General features: G+C 36.2%; 1 protein-coding gene across 1 annotated transcript in view; it reads left to right on the plus strand.

Annotated features, from left to right (window-relative positions):
• ZNF804A (zinc finger protein 804A) overlaps positions 1-18,294 on the plus strand; it is a 289,446-nt gene extending 271,152 nt beyond the window's left edge. The window contains 3 exon segments of the mRNA XM_045480440.1: positions 12,392-12,522; positions 14,566-17,407; positions 17,409-18,294. Coding sequence (XP_045336396.1) covers positions 12,392-12,522; positions 14,566-17,407; positions 17,409-17,828 — 3,393 coding nt within the window. The 3' untranslated portion in view covers positions 17,829-18,294.
• Positions 18,295-19,500: the final 1,206 nt, after the last annotated feature.

The following is a 19,500-nucleotide window of genomic DNA, read 5'->3' on the forward strand; positions in this document are numbered from 1 at the left end:
CCCTATATATTATTTTCCACTATATTTATACCAAAGAGATGATAAACATATTAATCCACAAATATTTCATGTTGTTAAAAATCACATATGTAAAAAATCACCAGTTTGATGTTATTATTTTTATTGGGTTATATTGATTTACTTGTGCATGTTGAGAGAGCTTAGAAATATTTAGACCAATGTAGTTATTTATCGAACCATAAATATGAGCATATGATGAAAGGATCCACATACTGGTAATTTTTGTTTCAGTTTTGAAATATATAATTTTAATATTTCAAATATAATTTTAAAAATCTCTCCTCAAAATAAAAGTAAAGTGTACTAATAAGAAAAAAATGGGAAAACACCATATAGTGGAAAATAAAAGTACAATTCTTTTGATTTTATGTTACAAAGTGAAACATCATTAACATGTTGCCTATTTTCTGGCATTTTTACTCTAGATGCAGATATAGTTGATTATATTGTAAGTTATTAGCATGTTATTTTTAAAAATAGCAAAATACATCAATATCCTACTATTTTGCAGTTCTTATTGGTGATAGCTGCATGATATTTCCTTTTAAAATCAAACCATAATTTTTAACTATTCTTCAACCTCAGGTCCCTCAAGTTGTTTGCGTAGTTTTAAATATGTGTCAATATTTCTCATACGAGTTTACATGGCTTTCCTTGCACTACCAAAGATCTGATTGAGATTTTTGTTGGTAAATTTCCAAAGCCTCCTATTGTATGAGGAAATTAATCATTGCCATCCTGGGCCAATTCAATTTGACAAGCATTCATGAGTATTTACAATGCATGAGACACTTCTGATTCAGTACTTAAGAAAATGAACTGAATAGTTGGAAAATCAGTTGTAGACCTAACACATACAGATTGCAAAGACTTTTATATTAGAACTAGAATGACTTTTTTGTCCACAAAGAGAAACTTGAGTTAATGGAATCTGAAGAATGAGAGGCCTTGGGGAAAGATATTGTTCAGATCTGATATGCCATTAAAAGATTAGATGCTTTTAAAGCTTCCATGAGAAATGTCCAAATGATACACATTCATGATAGTAATGGGAAAAGAAATTTTAAAAAGAGTCTTCCACAGGTTCACTCAGCATAATGCCATTGATTAAATAATGACTGGAAGGAAATTACACAATGAAGTGTGATACCATTCGCTTGAATATCTTAACTTCCTCTGAAGAAATATATTTGCTAATATTCTAATAGTACCTACTGCATTGTGTCTTCCAAGAGAGCCAAATTGATTCAGGAAATAGAGATGGTGATTGAGTTGTAATTCTTTGAGGGTATCACTTCTCTGTAAGATAGAAATCATACTTAGATTTTTCAAAAGCCATTGAAAATAGTTCTTGGTAGAAACTACTCTTGGCAATTCAAAAGAAATTTGAAACTGGAAACAGTAATAGTGGGTGATATATTAACTTACTAAGAAATATGAAACTAGAAAAAGAAGTATTAGAGTAATTCAAAACAGTAATGGATTTACTTATAGAAGGGAAACCACCTAACAAGGCAATTCTTCTTATTGTTCTAAATATATGTTACTTAGTACCACCTAAATCCAGCTTAAATGATGACACTGAAAGCATTGATCTTAGAATGTAAAAATTGGAAAGAATTTTAGATATCATCAGCATCTTCATCTGTAGAGACAAAGGTCTGAGAATATGAAGTGAATTATCCAGTCACACATCTACTAAGTGGGTATGTAAGTTAAGGTTATATTCAGCTGCAGGTAACAGAAAACTCAAATAAGCTGTTTTTTTTTTCTTTTTTGTTCTCCAAAACTACATAGGTAATCTGTCCAAGGATGATACAGTAATTCAATGATGCTATTATTTATTTGCTCTGCTGTCTTTAGCATCTAGATCTTCTCTGCCAAGCTGATAGCCTCAAAATTGAAAGATGGCCGCTGCCCATCTAAGACTCACAAGTACACAGGGGCAGGAAGCAGACAACATGGTTAAAAAAACAGAAAGGGGATTTTTCTTTTAATAAGACTTCCCTTTTTTAAATTATTTTTTAATGTTTATTTTTTGAAGGAGAGACAGAGTTAGGGAAGGGGCAGAGAGAGAGGGAGACACAGAATCCGAAGCAGGCTCCAGGCTCATGAACTCCAAGATCATGACCTGAGCTGAAGTTGGATGCTTAACAGACAGAGGCACCTAGGTGCCCCAAGACTTTCCTTTAAAAAAAAGTTTTTTTTTGAGGCGCCTGGGTGGCGCAGTCGGTTAAGCGTCCGACTTCAGCCAGGTCACGATCTCGCGGTCCGTGAGTTCGAGCCCCGCGTCGGGCTCTGGGCTGATGGCTCAGAGCCTGGAGCCTGTTTCCGATTCTGTGTCTCCCTCTCTCTCTGCCCCTCCCCTGTTCATGCTCTGTCTCTCTCTGTCCCAAAAATAAATAAACGTTGAAAAAAAAAAGTTTTTTTCAGGGATATCCTCCTCAGATAAATTTGCTGACAATTCAGTTAGTGAAGACTGTGTTACATCACCATTCTTATTTACAAGGGAGGCTGGGATTTTACTATTTTAATGAGTACCTTTCTTAGCCTCCAAACTGGAATTCTGTTAATGAAGTAGAAAGATATATAATATATAAAGTGAAGGCAATTTGCAAGGTTTACCACAGACATCACAGCTAGACTACCCATACTCTGGTGAAAAACTGTATTAATCAGAAAAACAGAACCATGTATGCATTTATATATGTAGAGGGAGAGATATATAGAAGAAAAAGATGATAGATGATAGGTTGACAGATAGACAAAGAGAGATATTAAGAATTTGCTCACACAATTATGGGAGCTGACAAGTCCAAAATTGACAGGGCAAACTACTGGCCTGGAAAACCAGGAAAGAGTTCATGTTACAGTCTGTCTGGAGGTATAATTCTTTCATCTAGAGAGACTTCAGTCTTAGCCCTTAAGGCCTTCAACTGATTGAATGGGTTATGGAGGGCAATCTGCTTTACTATGATTTAATGAGTAAATCTGATTACTCATCTGAAACATTAATCTTACCCAAAAAGTTCTTGCCTAGTGATTTCAGAGATATTTGACCAAGTACTTCACTTTGACTAAATATTAACCAAATATTTGACCAAATATTATGGTTTAGCCAGGTTGACACATAGAGTTAACCATCACAAGTCCACTCCTAGTTGACTTGTCACTCATAGGCATCACCTTAAACTATAGTTAATCTTCAAATAAAGATAATAACAGGTCATATGCTGCCTAACATGATACAATTATCCTGCATGCAACCAAAAACACTAACTCCCCAGAAGAGGATGCAGAGTGCTGGTTGATGTTCACTCTTCTCCTTGATTTTAATACTATGATGTATGGTGTAAATTTGATATATCTTATGTTATATAATAAAATGAATAAAGGAGCAAAGAAGGGTTATATGTATTCATAAATATTCATACTCATAACATATATTCATACTCATAATAATGTGTAGAGGAACTATCCATCACAACTATAGCCTTCATTTCTGTGACTAGGCACATGGATATTGCTAGTACTTATAACTGCCTTCTTCCACTACCTATTCCCTTTTCCCTCAGCAATCACCTCTGCTGGTTGTGGTTCTTTCTCTAGTGAAGTGACCCAGACTTTCATTCCTGAAGGGTGAGGGCTATTAGTAATCCTGCGTGAATGGGGCTGTTGTAGATTTCCACTGACTCTAATCACAGGACATGGCAATTTTAAGTGACATCAAAAGGCATCTCCTATATTCCAGACATAATTTTCCTTACCCTCTTTGTGGGGTGGCAGTCTGTTTTCCCCTGGATCATAAGGATATATTTGCTAGTGGGTCACTAGAGGTAATATTGAGTGGTGCCATCCCTATTTCTACCACTTGATTTTTAACCTTTTAATATGGTTATGTGGGGAACCGCACCATATATAGGAACTTGATTCACAGCATATATAGCCACCTAGATAATATTGCCCCAGTGCCACAAGGTATTGCCATCCAGCTAGAGCTGTGACTGAGTATTCAATAGGCTGTTCTGCCACTCTATCAAACCAGCTACTTCAGGATGATGGGGAACACAATAAAATCAGAATTACATGAACATAGGCCCATTGTCACACTTTATTTGCTGTGAGGTGAGTTCCTTGATCAAAAACAATGCTGGGTGGAATACCATGATAGTGAATAAGGCATCTTATAAGTCTATGGCCTATAGTCTTGGCAGAAGCATCGCATGGAAGAATGAGAGGTCCATATCCAGAGTAAGCATGTATTCCAGGGAGAACAAAATACTGCCATTTTCATGAAGGAAGCTGTCCCAATTTAATCAATTGGCTTAAATTGACTAAATTGAACTGGCTGGTCACTCCTGGGAATGGTGCCATATTGGGGGCTCTGTGTTTTTTATTTGTTTTGTTTCAACTTTTTATGTATTTAAAAAATTTTTAATGGAAATAAAGTTGACATACAATATTATATTAGTTTCAGGTATGAAAACAATGATTTGGCATTATAAAATGATCATCATAAGTCTAGTTACCATCTGTCACCACAAAGTTGTTACAATATTATTGATAATATTCCCTATGTAGTACTTTATATCCTCATGACTTACTTATTTTATAACTGAAAGTTTGTACCTCTTAATCTCCTTTATCTATTTTTTCCCATTATCTCACCCACCTCCCCTCTGGTAACAACCAGTCTGTACTCTGTATTAATGAGTGTGTTTCTGTTTTGTTTTCTTTGTCCATTTGTTTTGGCTCAGTACTGATTTGTTGCTGGCAGATTGGGCACTCAGCAATAGCTACAGAGAGTCATCCTTGAGGAAAAGGTTCCATGTTGCTGAGCCCATGCATAACAACCATCCCTGCCACCATGGCCATTCTGTTCCTGAGCTCATGGAACAGTGACAGGGGTGGCTGAGGAAAGAGACTATCTTGTATCCACAGAACAGGTTATCCTATCTAAATAATTATAAAAATCCTCTTCTGTTGAGATGACCCCTTGTAGAACATTCTTGTGGGACACAAACATCTTTTTTAGTCCATTCAGAGGAATTTAGCCACATATCTCTTCCCCAGACCTCCTTGTCACTAATTTTCTAATTATGTGCTTTCCAAGTTCCTAACCATCCAGCTAACCCATGGGCCACAACACATGAATCAGTATATCTCTTCTCGCCATTTCTCCTCCCAACCAAAATGAACAACCAGATTCACTGCTCAAAACTCTCTCTTTTGGGAGGATTTCATCACTGCACTTCAGAGATGTCCCAGAGGAAAGCTGTAGTGTTGCTCTGTCCACTTTTGGATGGTGCCTGCATACAGTGCGGAACTGTCTGGAAACTGGGTCTGAGTTTTCTCCTCCTCTGTCATCTGTCACTTGCCTAGTGTTGTGATTCCGATTATTCTTTATCCCGCCCTTTATAAACTTGCAGCTAAGGAATGTCAGCACTAACATGCAGCTAAGAGCAGTAATTGAAACAAAATAATCTGCAATTCACTGGTACTTTTACTCTGACTATTCTGTCTATGTGAAAAGAACAAAAATCTTTACTCAAATATCACCTTCTCAATGAGGAGACACATCTTCTAGGGGAGAACACACCCTGAGTTGACCCCAGTGAGTCTTCCCTTGCCTATGGATGAAAACTGTGATTTGTTTCTAACTGATAAAATGTGAAAAAAAAAACTGATGTGATGTCACTCCATTAATTAAGCTGCTTTATATAGATTGTATGATATAAGATTCAATCTTAGCAGAATGGAGAGACTGCTGATGGTGAAGAAACTGCAATTTTGCATTGCTGCAATGTTGCAATGGCTTGTGCATGTGTTACAGGCAAGAAACCGCTGGCAGCTCCAGTTGCAGAGAGTGGCCCTGGCTATCTGCGAGTAGTCCTACCTCCACAAGGAAGTGAATTCTACCAACAGGTTCCGGAAGCTTGGGAGATGATTTTTCCCAAGACAAGCTTGCAGCTGAGAATATGGCCTGGCCAACACTGGTTGAGTGAAGCATAGGCCTATGATAAATGTGTGCCATTTTAAGCTGTTACATTTATGGCCATTGTTAAACAGAAATAGCAAACTGGGGCACCTTGGTGGCTCAGTCGGTTAGGCATCTGACTTCAGCTCAGGTCATGATCCCACGGTCTGTGAGTTCGAGCCCCGCGTCGGGCTGTGTGCTGACAGCTCAGATCCTGGAGCCTGCTTCAGATTCTGTGTCTTCCTCTCTGCCCCTCCCCTACTCATGCTCTGTCTCAAAATTAAATAAAAACATTAAAAGTTTAAAAAGAAAGGAAGAAAGGAAGGAAGAAAGAAAGAAAGAGCAAACTAACTTAATAGAAAACCTGCTTTCATCACTGTATTTGATATCGGTATCCTCGCCCTCGCCACATACACTCTTGGTTCAACTTTCTTCCACCATGATCTTCATGCTCTACTAAAGCATAAGGTGAACTTATTTGATTGTTGTAATGTCTCTCTTTCTCAAGTAATGTGAAAACATCGAGAAACAAACAGGATTTCATTCTTCTGTGTCCCATATGTATAGACCATGCTTAGAATAACAGCTGACACATAATGTACACTCAATTAATAATTTCTGAGAGATAAATGGATATATGCACCTCAACCCAATCCAAAGAGTTAGACAGCTTGAAAAACATATAGCCTAGTAAATATAGGAGATAAATCATAGGTAATGTTCCAAAAAATCTGTCGCAGACTTTGAGTCTGGAGGTCTCTCTTGTCCAGCAAGAGAGCAGATGCGGAATTGAATACAAGAGAGGCTAACATCTGGGAGGAGACAAGAGCCCTGAGTAAGGGTCCTTGCTCCATGTTTATTAGGATCAGAATGGTTACAAACATGATGGAATGCAGAAAGAGACAATGAAATACAGATTATTAATTCATGTATGTGAGAAAAAAGGAGGTTTGAAGCTATGTGGTGTTAGGGGTTTGGGTCAATACAAAACAAAATCCTGATGCCAAAAACAGATGGCTGTTTACAGCAGGCACCAGGCTGTTTATCTTAACTTGCCTAGGGGATAAGACAGATAGAGCATGATGCTACCTCAGGGTCAACAAAGCAGCACCTTTCTTTTGCTGATTAGCTCTGGGCAATTTCACCCTGCTGCAGAGGTCTATTGCCCTGTTTGCCTGTTAACCTATTCTGGAAGCTTCCACCATGTGAAAGCAGCTTTATGCTTTTGTAATATGCTGGGATGCTTTTGCCCTGTTTACATAATCTTAGATGCTTTCATCCTGTGGCTTCCTATTCCTGTGCTTTTATTCTATGCTGGGGGTGTTTCACCCTGTTTACTTAATCTCGGAAGCTTTAGTCCTAAACCTTGTTAACCCATTGGTGCTCAAGGAATTTCTCCACAGAACTTATTCCCCACAGAAATCCTGATTCCAGTCCTGGTTCTACCACTTTCATGTGATTCTGGACCAGTTTCTAAAATCTGCTTAGCTTCAGTTTTGTCTTCTCTAAATATGGATCATAATGGTACCCTTGTTTGCATATATGTTTATTTTCAGAACTAAACAAAGTAACGTATACAGTATTGCTTAATAAATTTTAAGGAACAATATTAATTCTAAAAGAAATATAGGTGGCTAATATGTATACAAAAATATTCTAGCATTCTTAATAAAAGAATTATAGGCAAAACATTAATGATATATCACATATTGCCTATTAATTAAACAAATTAAGAATGATGCTACCCAGTATTAGGTATGATATATACTCTCATATACTGTTGGGAGGAATACAAATATGGTTTAAAGTTAAGAATAGCAGTTTGGAAAACCTCAAAAAGGGCAAATACATATCTTTTATTCCAGCAGTTCTGTTTGTGTGGGAACGTATCTTTTGGATATAATTAGACAAATGTACAAAATATGAGAATATTCATGAAAGTTTGGTTTGCAATTATAAAACAGTTTAATTTACCTAAATGCTAAGCACAAACTGATGAGTTATCTAAATGGTTATCTCTCTCCCTCTCTCTCTTTCTCTATCAAGCTTTCTCACATTGTTTAAGGCTTTGCCAGTCTCTGAAAACATCATCACTAAGTTGAGACCAGGATCATCATAACTTTCCCAACCATCCAACTACATGAGTTTCCTGTGACCATATCTGAGGATCAATGACCTATGTGATTGTGACATTTTGGTTCTTAATAGACTAATAGAAGTAAAACAGTGAAAGGTAGAGTAGACCCTCTGAGACAATATAACCAAATGATGTTGATTCTTTTTGTTTTTCCATTGTCTACTTGTATATTTCCAAAATATAAATTGAATAATATGCCATTATATACTGTAATTTGTTTTGTAATACTGTAGCTAGACCATATCTTCCCACAAATTCTTTTTAACATTCTTCTAATTTTCTAATTCTTGCTGACTGTCATCCCTATCTTGACATTTAACACTAAGAATTTGTTTTGAATGACTGCCAATAAATTGTTCAGAAAGCTTTTGAAATAGCATTGATATTTCCATAAGTCTCCCAGGTATTATCTTGTACATTTCTTTGTGTGGAACTTGAACTTAAGTTTTCTTTTCATTTGGCATTCTCAAAAGAATTTACTTGGTTTCTATTATTTACCTTTCAAAATTATTCTGCTAGATATAAAATATGATGTAGGACTTCATTTTTGCTGCAGAAAAATACAAGAAAGGATATAACGGCTGATAAATTCCAGCTTAAACTAACCAAAATATTTGGGCAGGCCTATAAGCTCTGCAGCTAAACAGACCACCAATATTAGTCAAGCTCGTTTACCTTATCAAGCTCCTGATACCTTGATATCAGGAAGTGTGTCACTGCGAGAATTATGTGTACATAGAGGGAGAGTGACATCAGTAGGAACACTTGAATGTAGCGTGGTGCTTCTTAACAACCTCTACAAGATTAAAGCAACATTTACATTGTAAATATACACAGTTCTCTAAATGCACATCCGAAGTCTGATTCAAGCCATGTCAATCACTCAGTTATTCACAGAAAATATAACAGTACTGGCATTTGATAATTGATGGACTCCTTGATATTTAACTATGTCAATGGAAACAAGTTAATTCAAATCATAATGGCTAATTTGAAACAGTATAGTGAAATTCTTGACATTTCATATACTTGCTTTAGAAGAGCTTTGTTTTTTTGTTAGAAGCACTGTACTTTTAACTTAGCTTTCTATTATACATATATATATATATATACACACATACATACACATATATATAATGTGTATAATAGAAATTAATTTATATCCTAAAGATTTTGTTAAAAATGGTCAAGTCTAACTTTCTTGTTTATTGTCTCTAGTTTCCCAAGGGATCTGGTAGGACATAAAATTAGCCCTATTTGTTAAAATACCATTATTTATAAATAATTAAAAAATTATTTGAACATTAGTTCTTACATTGGTATTTCAACATTTTTTTGCTTTCTTTGGCACTTTGATTCTTTTAAATGTTTATTTTAGAGAACTTGACTTTTATTTTCTTTCAAATTCTCTGTTAGCATCCACCTCCTAGCACCCAAACCCTCTTGATTGAATACCTCTTTCTTACAATGGCAGGTAGTATTTTCAGTAAAGGTAATGCATATCCTTTTAGGCCACTCAATTCTGCACATCGAATAAGTCACCAATTCGACTTTTTCCTCCCTACTGCAACTGCCTTAGGAAAGACTCTTAATGTTTCTTACCTAGACCATTGTAATATCCTACTTACGCATGTCTTTCTCTTTAATCTTGTTCCATGGCGAAATCTCATGCATACTGATGCCAAATGATTCTTGAAAAAATGAAAATTCCATTGTAACACTGCATTGTTTAAAATCCTTCAGTGTTTCCTCCAATCACATTTCACAATATGATAGGCAGGTTTGGTTTGGTTAGACCTTGTAATTCATCACTTCTCATCATTTCCACACATACAATCTGCTTTAACCATACTTGTCTCTACCTGCATTTCATTTTTAGAATATGCATGCTCCTATTTCTACATTTACACAAAACTTTCCTGAAATATTCTCTTACCTCTAACATCTATCCCTTCTTCTTCATGCTTTTTTATATCCTTGAAGACCCAAATCAGATGTCACTTTTCTCAGGTAACATTCTTGGGATTTTTTGGGCACCCCAGTTCCGCCCTTATATTGCACAATAAAATAACTCAACCAATAACTGCTGTTATCTTTTCCTATCTGTGTTCTTTTTTCTGCAAAATCCAAATACACATACACTCAAATACACTTACCCACACAGTTACAGACATACAGACATAAATCAGAGAAAGGTAAAAACATTTTCTTTAATCTTTTTAAAAAACCCTAGCCTTTAAACAGAATGGCTGTTTTTACTGCTCAAAAATTGTCTATTGATTAAGTCTTGATATGACTTCAAAGTTTTAGGAAATAGAGATGTCCAAGAATATAAATACCTAAAACTTAGAGCTAAAACTTCCTCGGCCTGTTATACTCTAATTCTAGATCTTTTTTTATGATCAATAATAATGTAATGCATATTATAAAAATGTAGCTACTTTTAATAGTCGCACCAAAATAATGATATCAAAGTTTTATTTTCTTTAAAATACTTGTATAATTTAGATGTTTATGACATGATCTACCTTTTATCTAAATTTAACTCTAAATAGTTTTCTTCACAGATATGGCAGTCAAAGAAGCATTCTCAAAAATATCATCTACATTATTTCAAAAGAATTATTCTGGAATAATCTTATATATATACATATATGTATATATACACACCTCATATAAATCTCATCAGTTAAAATAGTAGAGACTATCTGAAGCTTAAGCTATCATACCATGTAGGTGAAATTAAGTAGGCATAATGCAAGATCATTTGGGATCCAACATTATTTCATCAGTATGACTAACTTTTTTTGAGGTGGGAAAATTCTTACTTTGGAGAATCTGATTCACATATAAATTAACAAATATTTATTGAGCAGGTATTGTATATACCAAGCATTGTTCCAAGCCTCTGGAATATGTCAATGTACATGTATAAGGCATTTATTAAGATTTTATTCAATCACTTAATAAAAATGTGATTAGTGTATATTTTATTCTCTTAGTGTCCTACTGGAAGACTCTGACATATCACAATGCATAACACCATGAGCATTCATAAGAAAAAATAGTACTTTATAAAAATTTAAGTGTATTTATTGAGAGAGAGAGAGAGAGAGAGACAATCCCAAGCAGCCTCCCCACAACATGGAGCCCGATGCAGGGCTTGAACGCAGGAACTATGAGATCATGACCTGAGCCGAAGTCAGACACTTAACCAACTGAGCCACCCAGGTGCCCCAGAAAAAATAGTAATTTAATTATTTTTTAAAAATGTTTATTTATTTATTTTTGAGAGAGAGAGAGCAGAGGAGGGGCAGAGAGAGAGAGGGAGATAGAGAATCCCAGGCAGGTTCTGTGCTGTCAGCGCAGTGCCTGACATGGAGCTCTAACTCACAAACCATGAGGTCATAACCTGAGCTGAAATCAAGAGCTGGATGCTTACCCAATTGAGCCACCCAGGCGCCCCAGTACTTTAATTATTCTTAATAACCATACTCTGTCTCTGTGGAAGACTATAGTGAAAATATTTGGGGCAAAGGACCATTTTGGTGTCTCTTAAATCATGCCACATACATGGCTATTTATTGATTCTATTCAAGTTGACATGCTTTTCCTGGCCAAAACTTTTCAATCCAAAAACTGACTCCCTTTAATACAGATGAAAATATGCCCGATGTAAAAAGAATTTCGAAAAGAGCACTATTTACTTTCTTCCCAAATCTTGAATTATTTGGGAAATAGGCCTGATATTTGAGGGGAGGGATTGTTTTAAAGCATATTAGTAGAGATTATTTGCCTTATGGATTAACATAAAACATTTATTCTTAGAAAATATGGAAAGGACCAGATACTTTTCTAATATATAGCACATCAAAATGATGATACTTATTACATATAACTGAAATATACAATCTAGTTAAATTTGTTTGAAAATTAGGAGTTTACAAGACTCTAGTACTTGATGTGAATTAGGCACAGAATTAGGCACCTTAGCAGAAAATAGTAAGCAGAAATGAAAATTTTCAATTCCAATTTATATAAGGCTTAGATATCTTTGATATAATGTAATAATATGCTTTGGTATTTTCACAAGCCAAAGATACAAAAAATATTTTTGCTAGAAATGAGTTGTCACAAATGTCTTTTCCTTAGATGATGTAAAAGATAATGTACTGGAAAATTCCAACAGTAACAATAGTAACTTTAACATTGCCATAGAGCCAAATACTATTAATCATTTCCATATTTCTTAATAGAGGCTCAAAGAACTGAAACAAAGGGAATTTGCTCGAAATGTAGCATCTAAATCCAGGAAAGATGAAAGAAAACAGGAAAAGGCACTCCAACGCCTGCACAAGCTGGCCGAGCTAAGAAAGGAAACTGTGTGGTGAGTGTGCAATAAAAGCTTAACTTTTCTTAAAACATGATGACCAAAGTAAAAAAAAAAAGACACAGAAATAAAGGGCGCAAATCTATTTATTTCTGTACCCAGAATAAGGCACTCACATTTTCATGGCTTTCTGTGGGCTGTAAACAGTAACTTGAATTTGAATTTTATGCAAACACCTGTTTAATATACATTTCAATAAAAAGGCAACATTCCTATAATTTTAGTTTTCAAGAAAATTAATTTCACATTGCTCTGCTATTTACACTTAGTTGAAACCTCTTCTGTTTCTTGGTGGAAATTCAAAATATTTGATTGAAGAAGAGAACAAAGCACCATCTCATGACCTTTATTATAAAAGGAGTTTTAAGAGAAAATTATTTATAATTGAAAATCTGGAGGACTTTTATTTGAAAGTATCTTTTATTTAAAAAAAATAAAGATCATGAAGGCCCTGTGAACTGCAGAGGCAGGTCAAAATTAGTTTCATTGTGAATAAACAGTAATAACTGTTAGAAGTTCAAAGCTCTTCCACTTTGACCTGCTTCTCCAGTGTGTAGTTATAATGTTATAATTCAGAATTTACAATACAGGACAGGGAACTGTCATAAAAAGAAGACGACTTTTTAGAGTGTTCTCTCCCTCCACCCCAAAACAAATAGGCCCCTCTTTTTTTGTTTAAAACAAAACTATTTCATAGCAAATCTATTTTATGCTGAATATAGTGGTGGGGAATATATTGGTATATCATAACATTCTTTGGAATGTCAAATTTGAAAAATTCAAAATAAAATTTAATGTATTTTTAATCCTCTAGGGAACTGTCAAAGACCAATATAACTGCTATTCAGTCATACCAACAGATATTTTTTCTCTGTGTGGCAGTAAGTGAAAAATTATAGAACTTCAAGTTAATGTTATAGAGAACCATAGGGCCCATGCAATTAAATGTCCTAGAAGTAGCATTTGCAAATGTAAATTCTGAAACATTTAGAGAACTAGAGTTAATAATAAGATATGTATAAAAAAAAGAGCAAAACTTCTTATCTAAATTACTTTCCTCAGTAATAGTACTTATTTTGCATTACACACACACGCACACACTTTTCCTATTAATTTGAGGCCTCTAAAGATGTTCAGTGAAACAATCCATTGTGTTAGAGATTCAATAAAGAAAACATTCAACTAAAAATATTGGGGGACACTTGTAACTTCTAAGAAACTAAATTTAATAGAATGGAAAATTCTGCACGGCATGACTCTCTTTGGGTAAAGATGATATTTAGGTAACTCCTTGTTTATATGCCACACAGTACAGTTATTTTATGAAAAACTCACTATTTATGGTGTCCTGCAATGCCAAATAAATAGAAATTGCATCTTAAGTAAATAGTCTTTTGTCCTACACTTACTATTATATTATATTATATTATATTATATTATATTATATTATTTACAACTTCAGGGTAATTTTTTAAAATATTAAGAATAGCAGTTCTAAATAAAATTCTAAAGCCAGTATTATCTCAGTTAATTTTGCATGGCAGGACTCTACTTGGCCTGGTGTAGACTCTTAGTGAACATTGATTGAATTGAATTGTTGAACCGAATTCCCAGCCCTTCTGAAGTTATAATTTTTTAAAGCTGTCTTCATATTCTCCATGTAGTATTGACGATGTTAAGTATTTGTAAATTTAGATAACTTTAGAGATTCTACAATATTCCAAAATATCACTGAAGAGGCCATGGGGATAAAGAACCTTGGTCAGGAAGCACTGATTGAGAACATAGGAATGTCCTTGACATTGCTGTTAATAGTTACAGAAATAACTTCGAGACAGCTTCTCCAAGTTATCCCAAACAATAATCAGTAACTAAATGCAACTGTAGCACTATGAAAGAGAACCTTACGAAATGAAAGTAATTCTCCTATACAGATCTTAAAATTTGAAAAAGAAATCTTATAATGATGTGTCTGAAATGGGGTGTTTCAATATTTTTCCTCAGAAGTGTCCTATCTAATATGTACTTTTCTGTTTCTAGTGCTCCTGGAAGTGGCCCCATGTTCAAGTCAACAACTGTTACTGTGAAAGAAAATTGTAATGAAATTTCCCAAAGAGTTGCTGTGGATTCAGTTAATAACCAGGAAGATTTCAAATATACTTTGATTCATAGTGAAGAGAATACTAAAGATGTTACCACTGTTGCTGAAGATCCAGAAAGTGCAAATAATTATACAGCAAAAAATAACCAACTTGGGGATCAAGCCCAAGGAATTCACAGACACAAAATTGGCTTTTCTTTTGCATTTCCAAAGAAAGCAGCAGTGAAGCTGGAGTCCTCAGCTGCAGCCTTCTCTGAATACAATGATGATGCCTCTGTGGAAAAAGGATTTAGCAGAAAAAGTAGATTTGTCCCTGGTACTTGTCATCTTCAACTATCTTCACCAACAGATGTGCTTTTGAGTTCTGAGGAGAAAGCTAACTCTTTTCATCCACCAGAAGGAATGTGCACTGAGAAAGAAACTGCTCAAACTCAAGAGATGAAAGAAGTTTCTAGTGAAAAAGATACATTTTTATTACCTTCATTTTGCCAGTTTCAACTCCCTTTATCTTCGGATGCAGATAATTGCCAAAATTCAATCCCATTAGCAGATCAAATACCACTGGGCGATGTTATTATTAATGAAGGCATACCTATGAGTGATAACAGTTCTGAATTGTTAGGAAATAAATCCACTGTTCTCGATATAGCTAATGAATGCATATCTTTGCAAGCTATCACAGAGGAAAATGTTAAGGACCATGATACATCTATAGTTGAAGCTGACAATAAAAATTATGGTCCTGAGATGTTGGCCCCTTCAAATTCTGAAGAGGAAAATATAACCTTCCATAAAAAAAAAGATTTATATAAAAGACCATGTGAACCATTTGTACCCGTACTTAACAAAGATGGAACCACAATTCTTCAGTGGCCATCAGAAATGCTGATTTATACATCGACTCAACCATCAATTTCCTATAGCTGTAACCCTCTCTGTTTTGACTTCAAGTCCACTAAATTAAACAACAATCTAGATAAGAATAAGCTGCCCTTAAATGGTCTTTCTTCTCAGCAGAAGGGAGAAGACATTTGCAAGAGACCAGTTTCAGAATGCAAGGACACACCTATTGTAGGACTCACTGATTATGACACTGGAGGCAGCAGAAATCAATGCACCCAGGTCATTCCTCTTTTGGTTGGTGGTACTCTTTCCAATACCTGTAATTCTGGAAAAAATGGGAATATGGGTCAGAGGTATAAAAATATTTCCTGTAGGATCAGAAACACAAAAAAATACAATTTTACTAAATGTCAAATGAAACAGGGCACTCTAGATGAGAAATATCACAAAATAAGATTGAAAGATACTCATGAACACTGGTTCCATAAAAGTAGAAGGAAGAAAAGAAGAAAAAAGTTATGTCAGCACCATCATGGGGAGAAAACCAAAGAGTCAGAAATTCACTTCCAAATGGAAACAGAAAACAGTTACAGTGATATAACTAGGAAGAATCTACTGGAAACAATTTCAGAAAAGCAGTATTTAGCTGCAGGGCAATTATTAGACTCACAACAATTACCTGATAAAAGGCCCAAACCATCATCCATATACTTAAGTGAAAATGAAGAAATGTGTAAAGCTCAAAACACTGAAAACGATAGCAATGACGCTAACAGTTCTAAAAACCACTGTACAAAGAGCTCAGTTGTTTTCAGTGAACAATCCAATCCAACAGTGATACAGTCTGGAAAACATAATTTAACTTACTCCAGAACTTACTGTAGTTGGAAAGCCAAAATATCCGGCTGTAGTCAGGATCACAGATGCCTAGTTCTTCAAAACGACATGAGCTGCCTGAGCCAGAACCAGGCTGTTAAAAGAGGTTATAATTCTCTCATTAATGAATCAGAAAGATTCCATCGAAAACGTAGACAACATTCATATTCTTATTCTTCGGATGAAAGTTTAAATCGACAGAATTATTTACCAGAAGAATTCTTGAGGCCCCCACGTGCTTCCGCTCCCTGCAAGCCTAAAAGGAAACGGAGGAGAAAAAGAAGCAGATTCCACATCGGGTTTGAAGCTTTGGAACTCAAAGAGAACACAGATCATCCCAAGAAGGGCAATTCTTCCTTATGTCACCAGGAGGAGTTTGTAAGTGAAGACAAAACAGGGGACGTAAAACCACAAGAAGTTGCGAATGCTGAGAACTCAGAAGAAGCAGAGGGAGAAGAAAACCAGGCGACTTTGCCCCTGGGCGGTCCCCTTCCTCCTGAAGTCGGTGGTGAGGCTGCGCAATCAGTGCTGGAGACACCTTCTGGGGACTCGAGGGACATCTCCCACCCACGCGCCACCTCTGTCTACCACGTAGCCAGTGCCGCAACAAAAGAAGAAATTGGCAATACCTTGCTGCAACAGAAAGAAAGAGGTGAGGGTATAAATATTCATGAAAAGCAAATTCCTTTCAAGGTGCCTAATACCGACAGGAACTTCAGACAGTCGCAACCGAAATCGTACCTCTGCCATTATGAACTGGCAGAGGCCCTTCCACAAGGAAAGGTCAACGACGCCTCGACCGAGTGGCTGCGTTTCAATTCGGGAATCCTTAACACACAGCCACCATTACCGTTCAAGGAAGCACATGTCAGCGGTCACACCTTCGTAACGACGGAGCAAATCCTGGCTCCATTAGCTCTGCCTGATCAGGCGCTGCTGATCCCCATAGAAAACCACGATAAATTCAGAAATCTGCCTTGTGAGGTCTACCAGCACATCCTCCCGCCCAACATGCTGGCCAACAAGGTCAAGTTTACTTTTGCTCCGGCCGCCCTCCCCCCCGCCCAGCCCGCCTCTGCAGCCTCTGCAGCCTCTGCAGCCTCTGCCTCTGCAGCAGCCCTTCTGTTCTACCTCTGTAACCACTCTGCACCACGCGGTTCTGCAGCAGCACGCGGCCGCCGCCGCCGCCGCCGCCGCCGCTGCGGCCGCAGGAACCTTCAAAGTGCTTCAGCCCCACCAACAGTTTCTTTCCCACGCCCCAGCTCTCACCAGAACAGCGTTACCTCAGATCTCAGTGGGACCGGTCGGACCAAGGCTTTGTCCTGGGAACCAGCCAACTTTTGTGGCTCCTCCTCAGATGCCAATCATTCCAGCGTCCGTTCTTCATCCTAGCCATCTGGCTTTCCCACCTTTACCCCATGCCCTCTTCCCTTCACTGCTTGCCCCACACCCTACTGTCATCCCACTGCAACCCCTGTTCTAGTCCTCGCCATGAAAGGGAGAGAAAATGTTCACGTGAAACCTATTGCTATCTGCGTCAACGCTCATCTAAGTGGATAATTGCCTATTGAAATGGTGGAAATAAACTAGCCAAACTATGGCCTCATTGATAGGAAATCATTTACTGTAAGTGTAATGATGCAAATAAATTATTAAGTTTCTGATATATAATATTATTAAGGCACTGAATAGTTTGAAAACCAATACAATATACGCTGTACATTAAAATGGTGTCTTAAGAGTATGTATAATGTACATAAGATATATTTATAGTACTGTAATTTATGTTGTAAAGTATGCTCCTTGGTTTTTTTTAAATCTTTGTGTATTTGCACCTATTTAATGTTTAGACAAAGCTGATGGCACTACGTTTTGTACCATGTTCCTTGAAACTGTAAATTCAGTGAAATATATCTCTTGCAATAAATTTTTGTTAAGTATTTAAGTAACTCAAACTTTGTTTTAGTTCGTTTTCGCTGTTTTGGGAATGTACAGTAACAGTAGGTTTTGCATTTACATTGTTTCTTCTGTCCATTGGCATCTCTGAACCTCAGAGGCTCAAGAGAGTATCTTCGGAGTCCACCAATACTTAAACTGTGATATCATCTTTCAGAATAATTATAATAACAGCTCCATTTGTTTTTTCTGTTTGTTCTAATGCTGCTTATACTCAGAGTTTACTATATTTCCTGAACAATTGGCCCTCTAGTCAATAAACCATTTTTGTAAAAGTAATGTCAGTATTGGGGGGAGGGATAACTCAAAAAAAAAATGCAAAGTACGCAGTATTCTTTCAGGAACTGTAAAATAGCACTAGTGGACAAGAAATAGCAAATAACCAATATAAGTTCTTATAACATCTTTGTATGTTAAAGTTCTCAAATGTATTATGTTTACTTTTAATCGTTGCAGGAAATATATGTATATAATAATATTGGCATGGATTAAGGGATGGGTTTAATTAATAAATCACTATCCATATAATAACATCTTGGGCAGAATGGCGTAAACACAATCTGTATCTGGATATACTCTTAATTGAGAATCTGGAAGTGGGAAGGAGAGTAAATAAATAGCTCTTCCTTCTGCACATCTTTCTAGTAGTCATGTTTGTATCATATTTCCAAATCACCAAAGAGCAATTAGAAAAATTTCACATCACCCTTCCAGATTCTGCTTTATTTTTAAAGAGCTCTGCATGATTATTCACTCAAGTGCTTCTACATGTACTAAAGAATATAATTATTCAATAGAAAACCAGGGAACATCACACTCTTCCAATATGTACGTGCCCCGGTCCGTGCCACTTGGTGAGAAAGTCTATGTGATTCGTAGAGAAGTTTCACGTGACCATGTGCAAATGATAAAGGGTTATGGCAGTCCAGGAATGAATCCCAGCATCAGAGAGGACAACTGAGTTCTTCCAAAGGGAGAGCAACATTTATGCCATGCTGTACTGAGAAAATGCTAATTCCTATGTCTACTGTAGGAATGTGTTATCCTAAGTGATATTGAGCATAAAGGTATCTTCCCATAACAGAATCATCTGTATTGAATTTTATTTTAAACAGAGTGGGAGAAAGGAGAAGATCTAGGTCGTTTACTTTCTTGAGTATTTGCCATAATAATCATTGATGTAAATGTTTTCCTGAAAA

The sequence above is a fragment of the Leopardus geoffroyi genome, chromosome C1 (genome assembly GCF_018350155.1).
Source record: "Leopardus geoffroyi isolate Oge1 chromosome C1, O.geoffroyi_Oge1_pat1.0, whole genome shotgun sequence".
NCBI classification, from domain to species: domain Eukaryota; kingdom Metazoa; phylum Chordata; class Mammalia; order Carnivora; family Felidae; genus Leopardus; species Leopardus geoffroyi.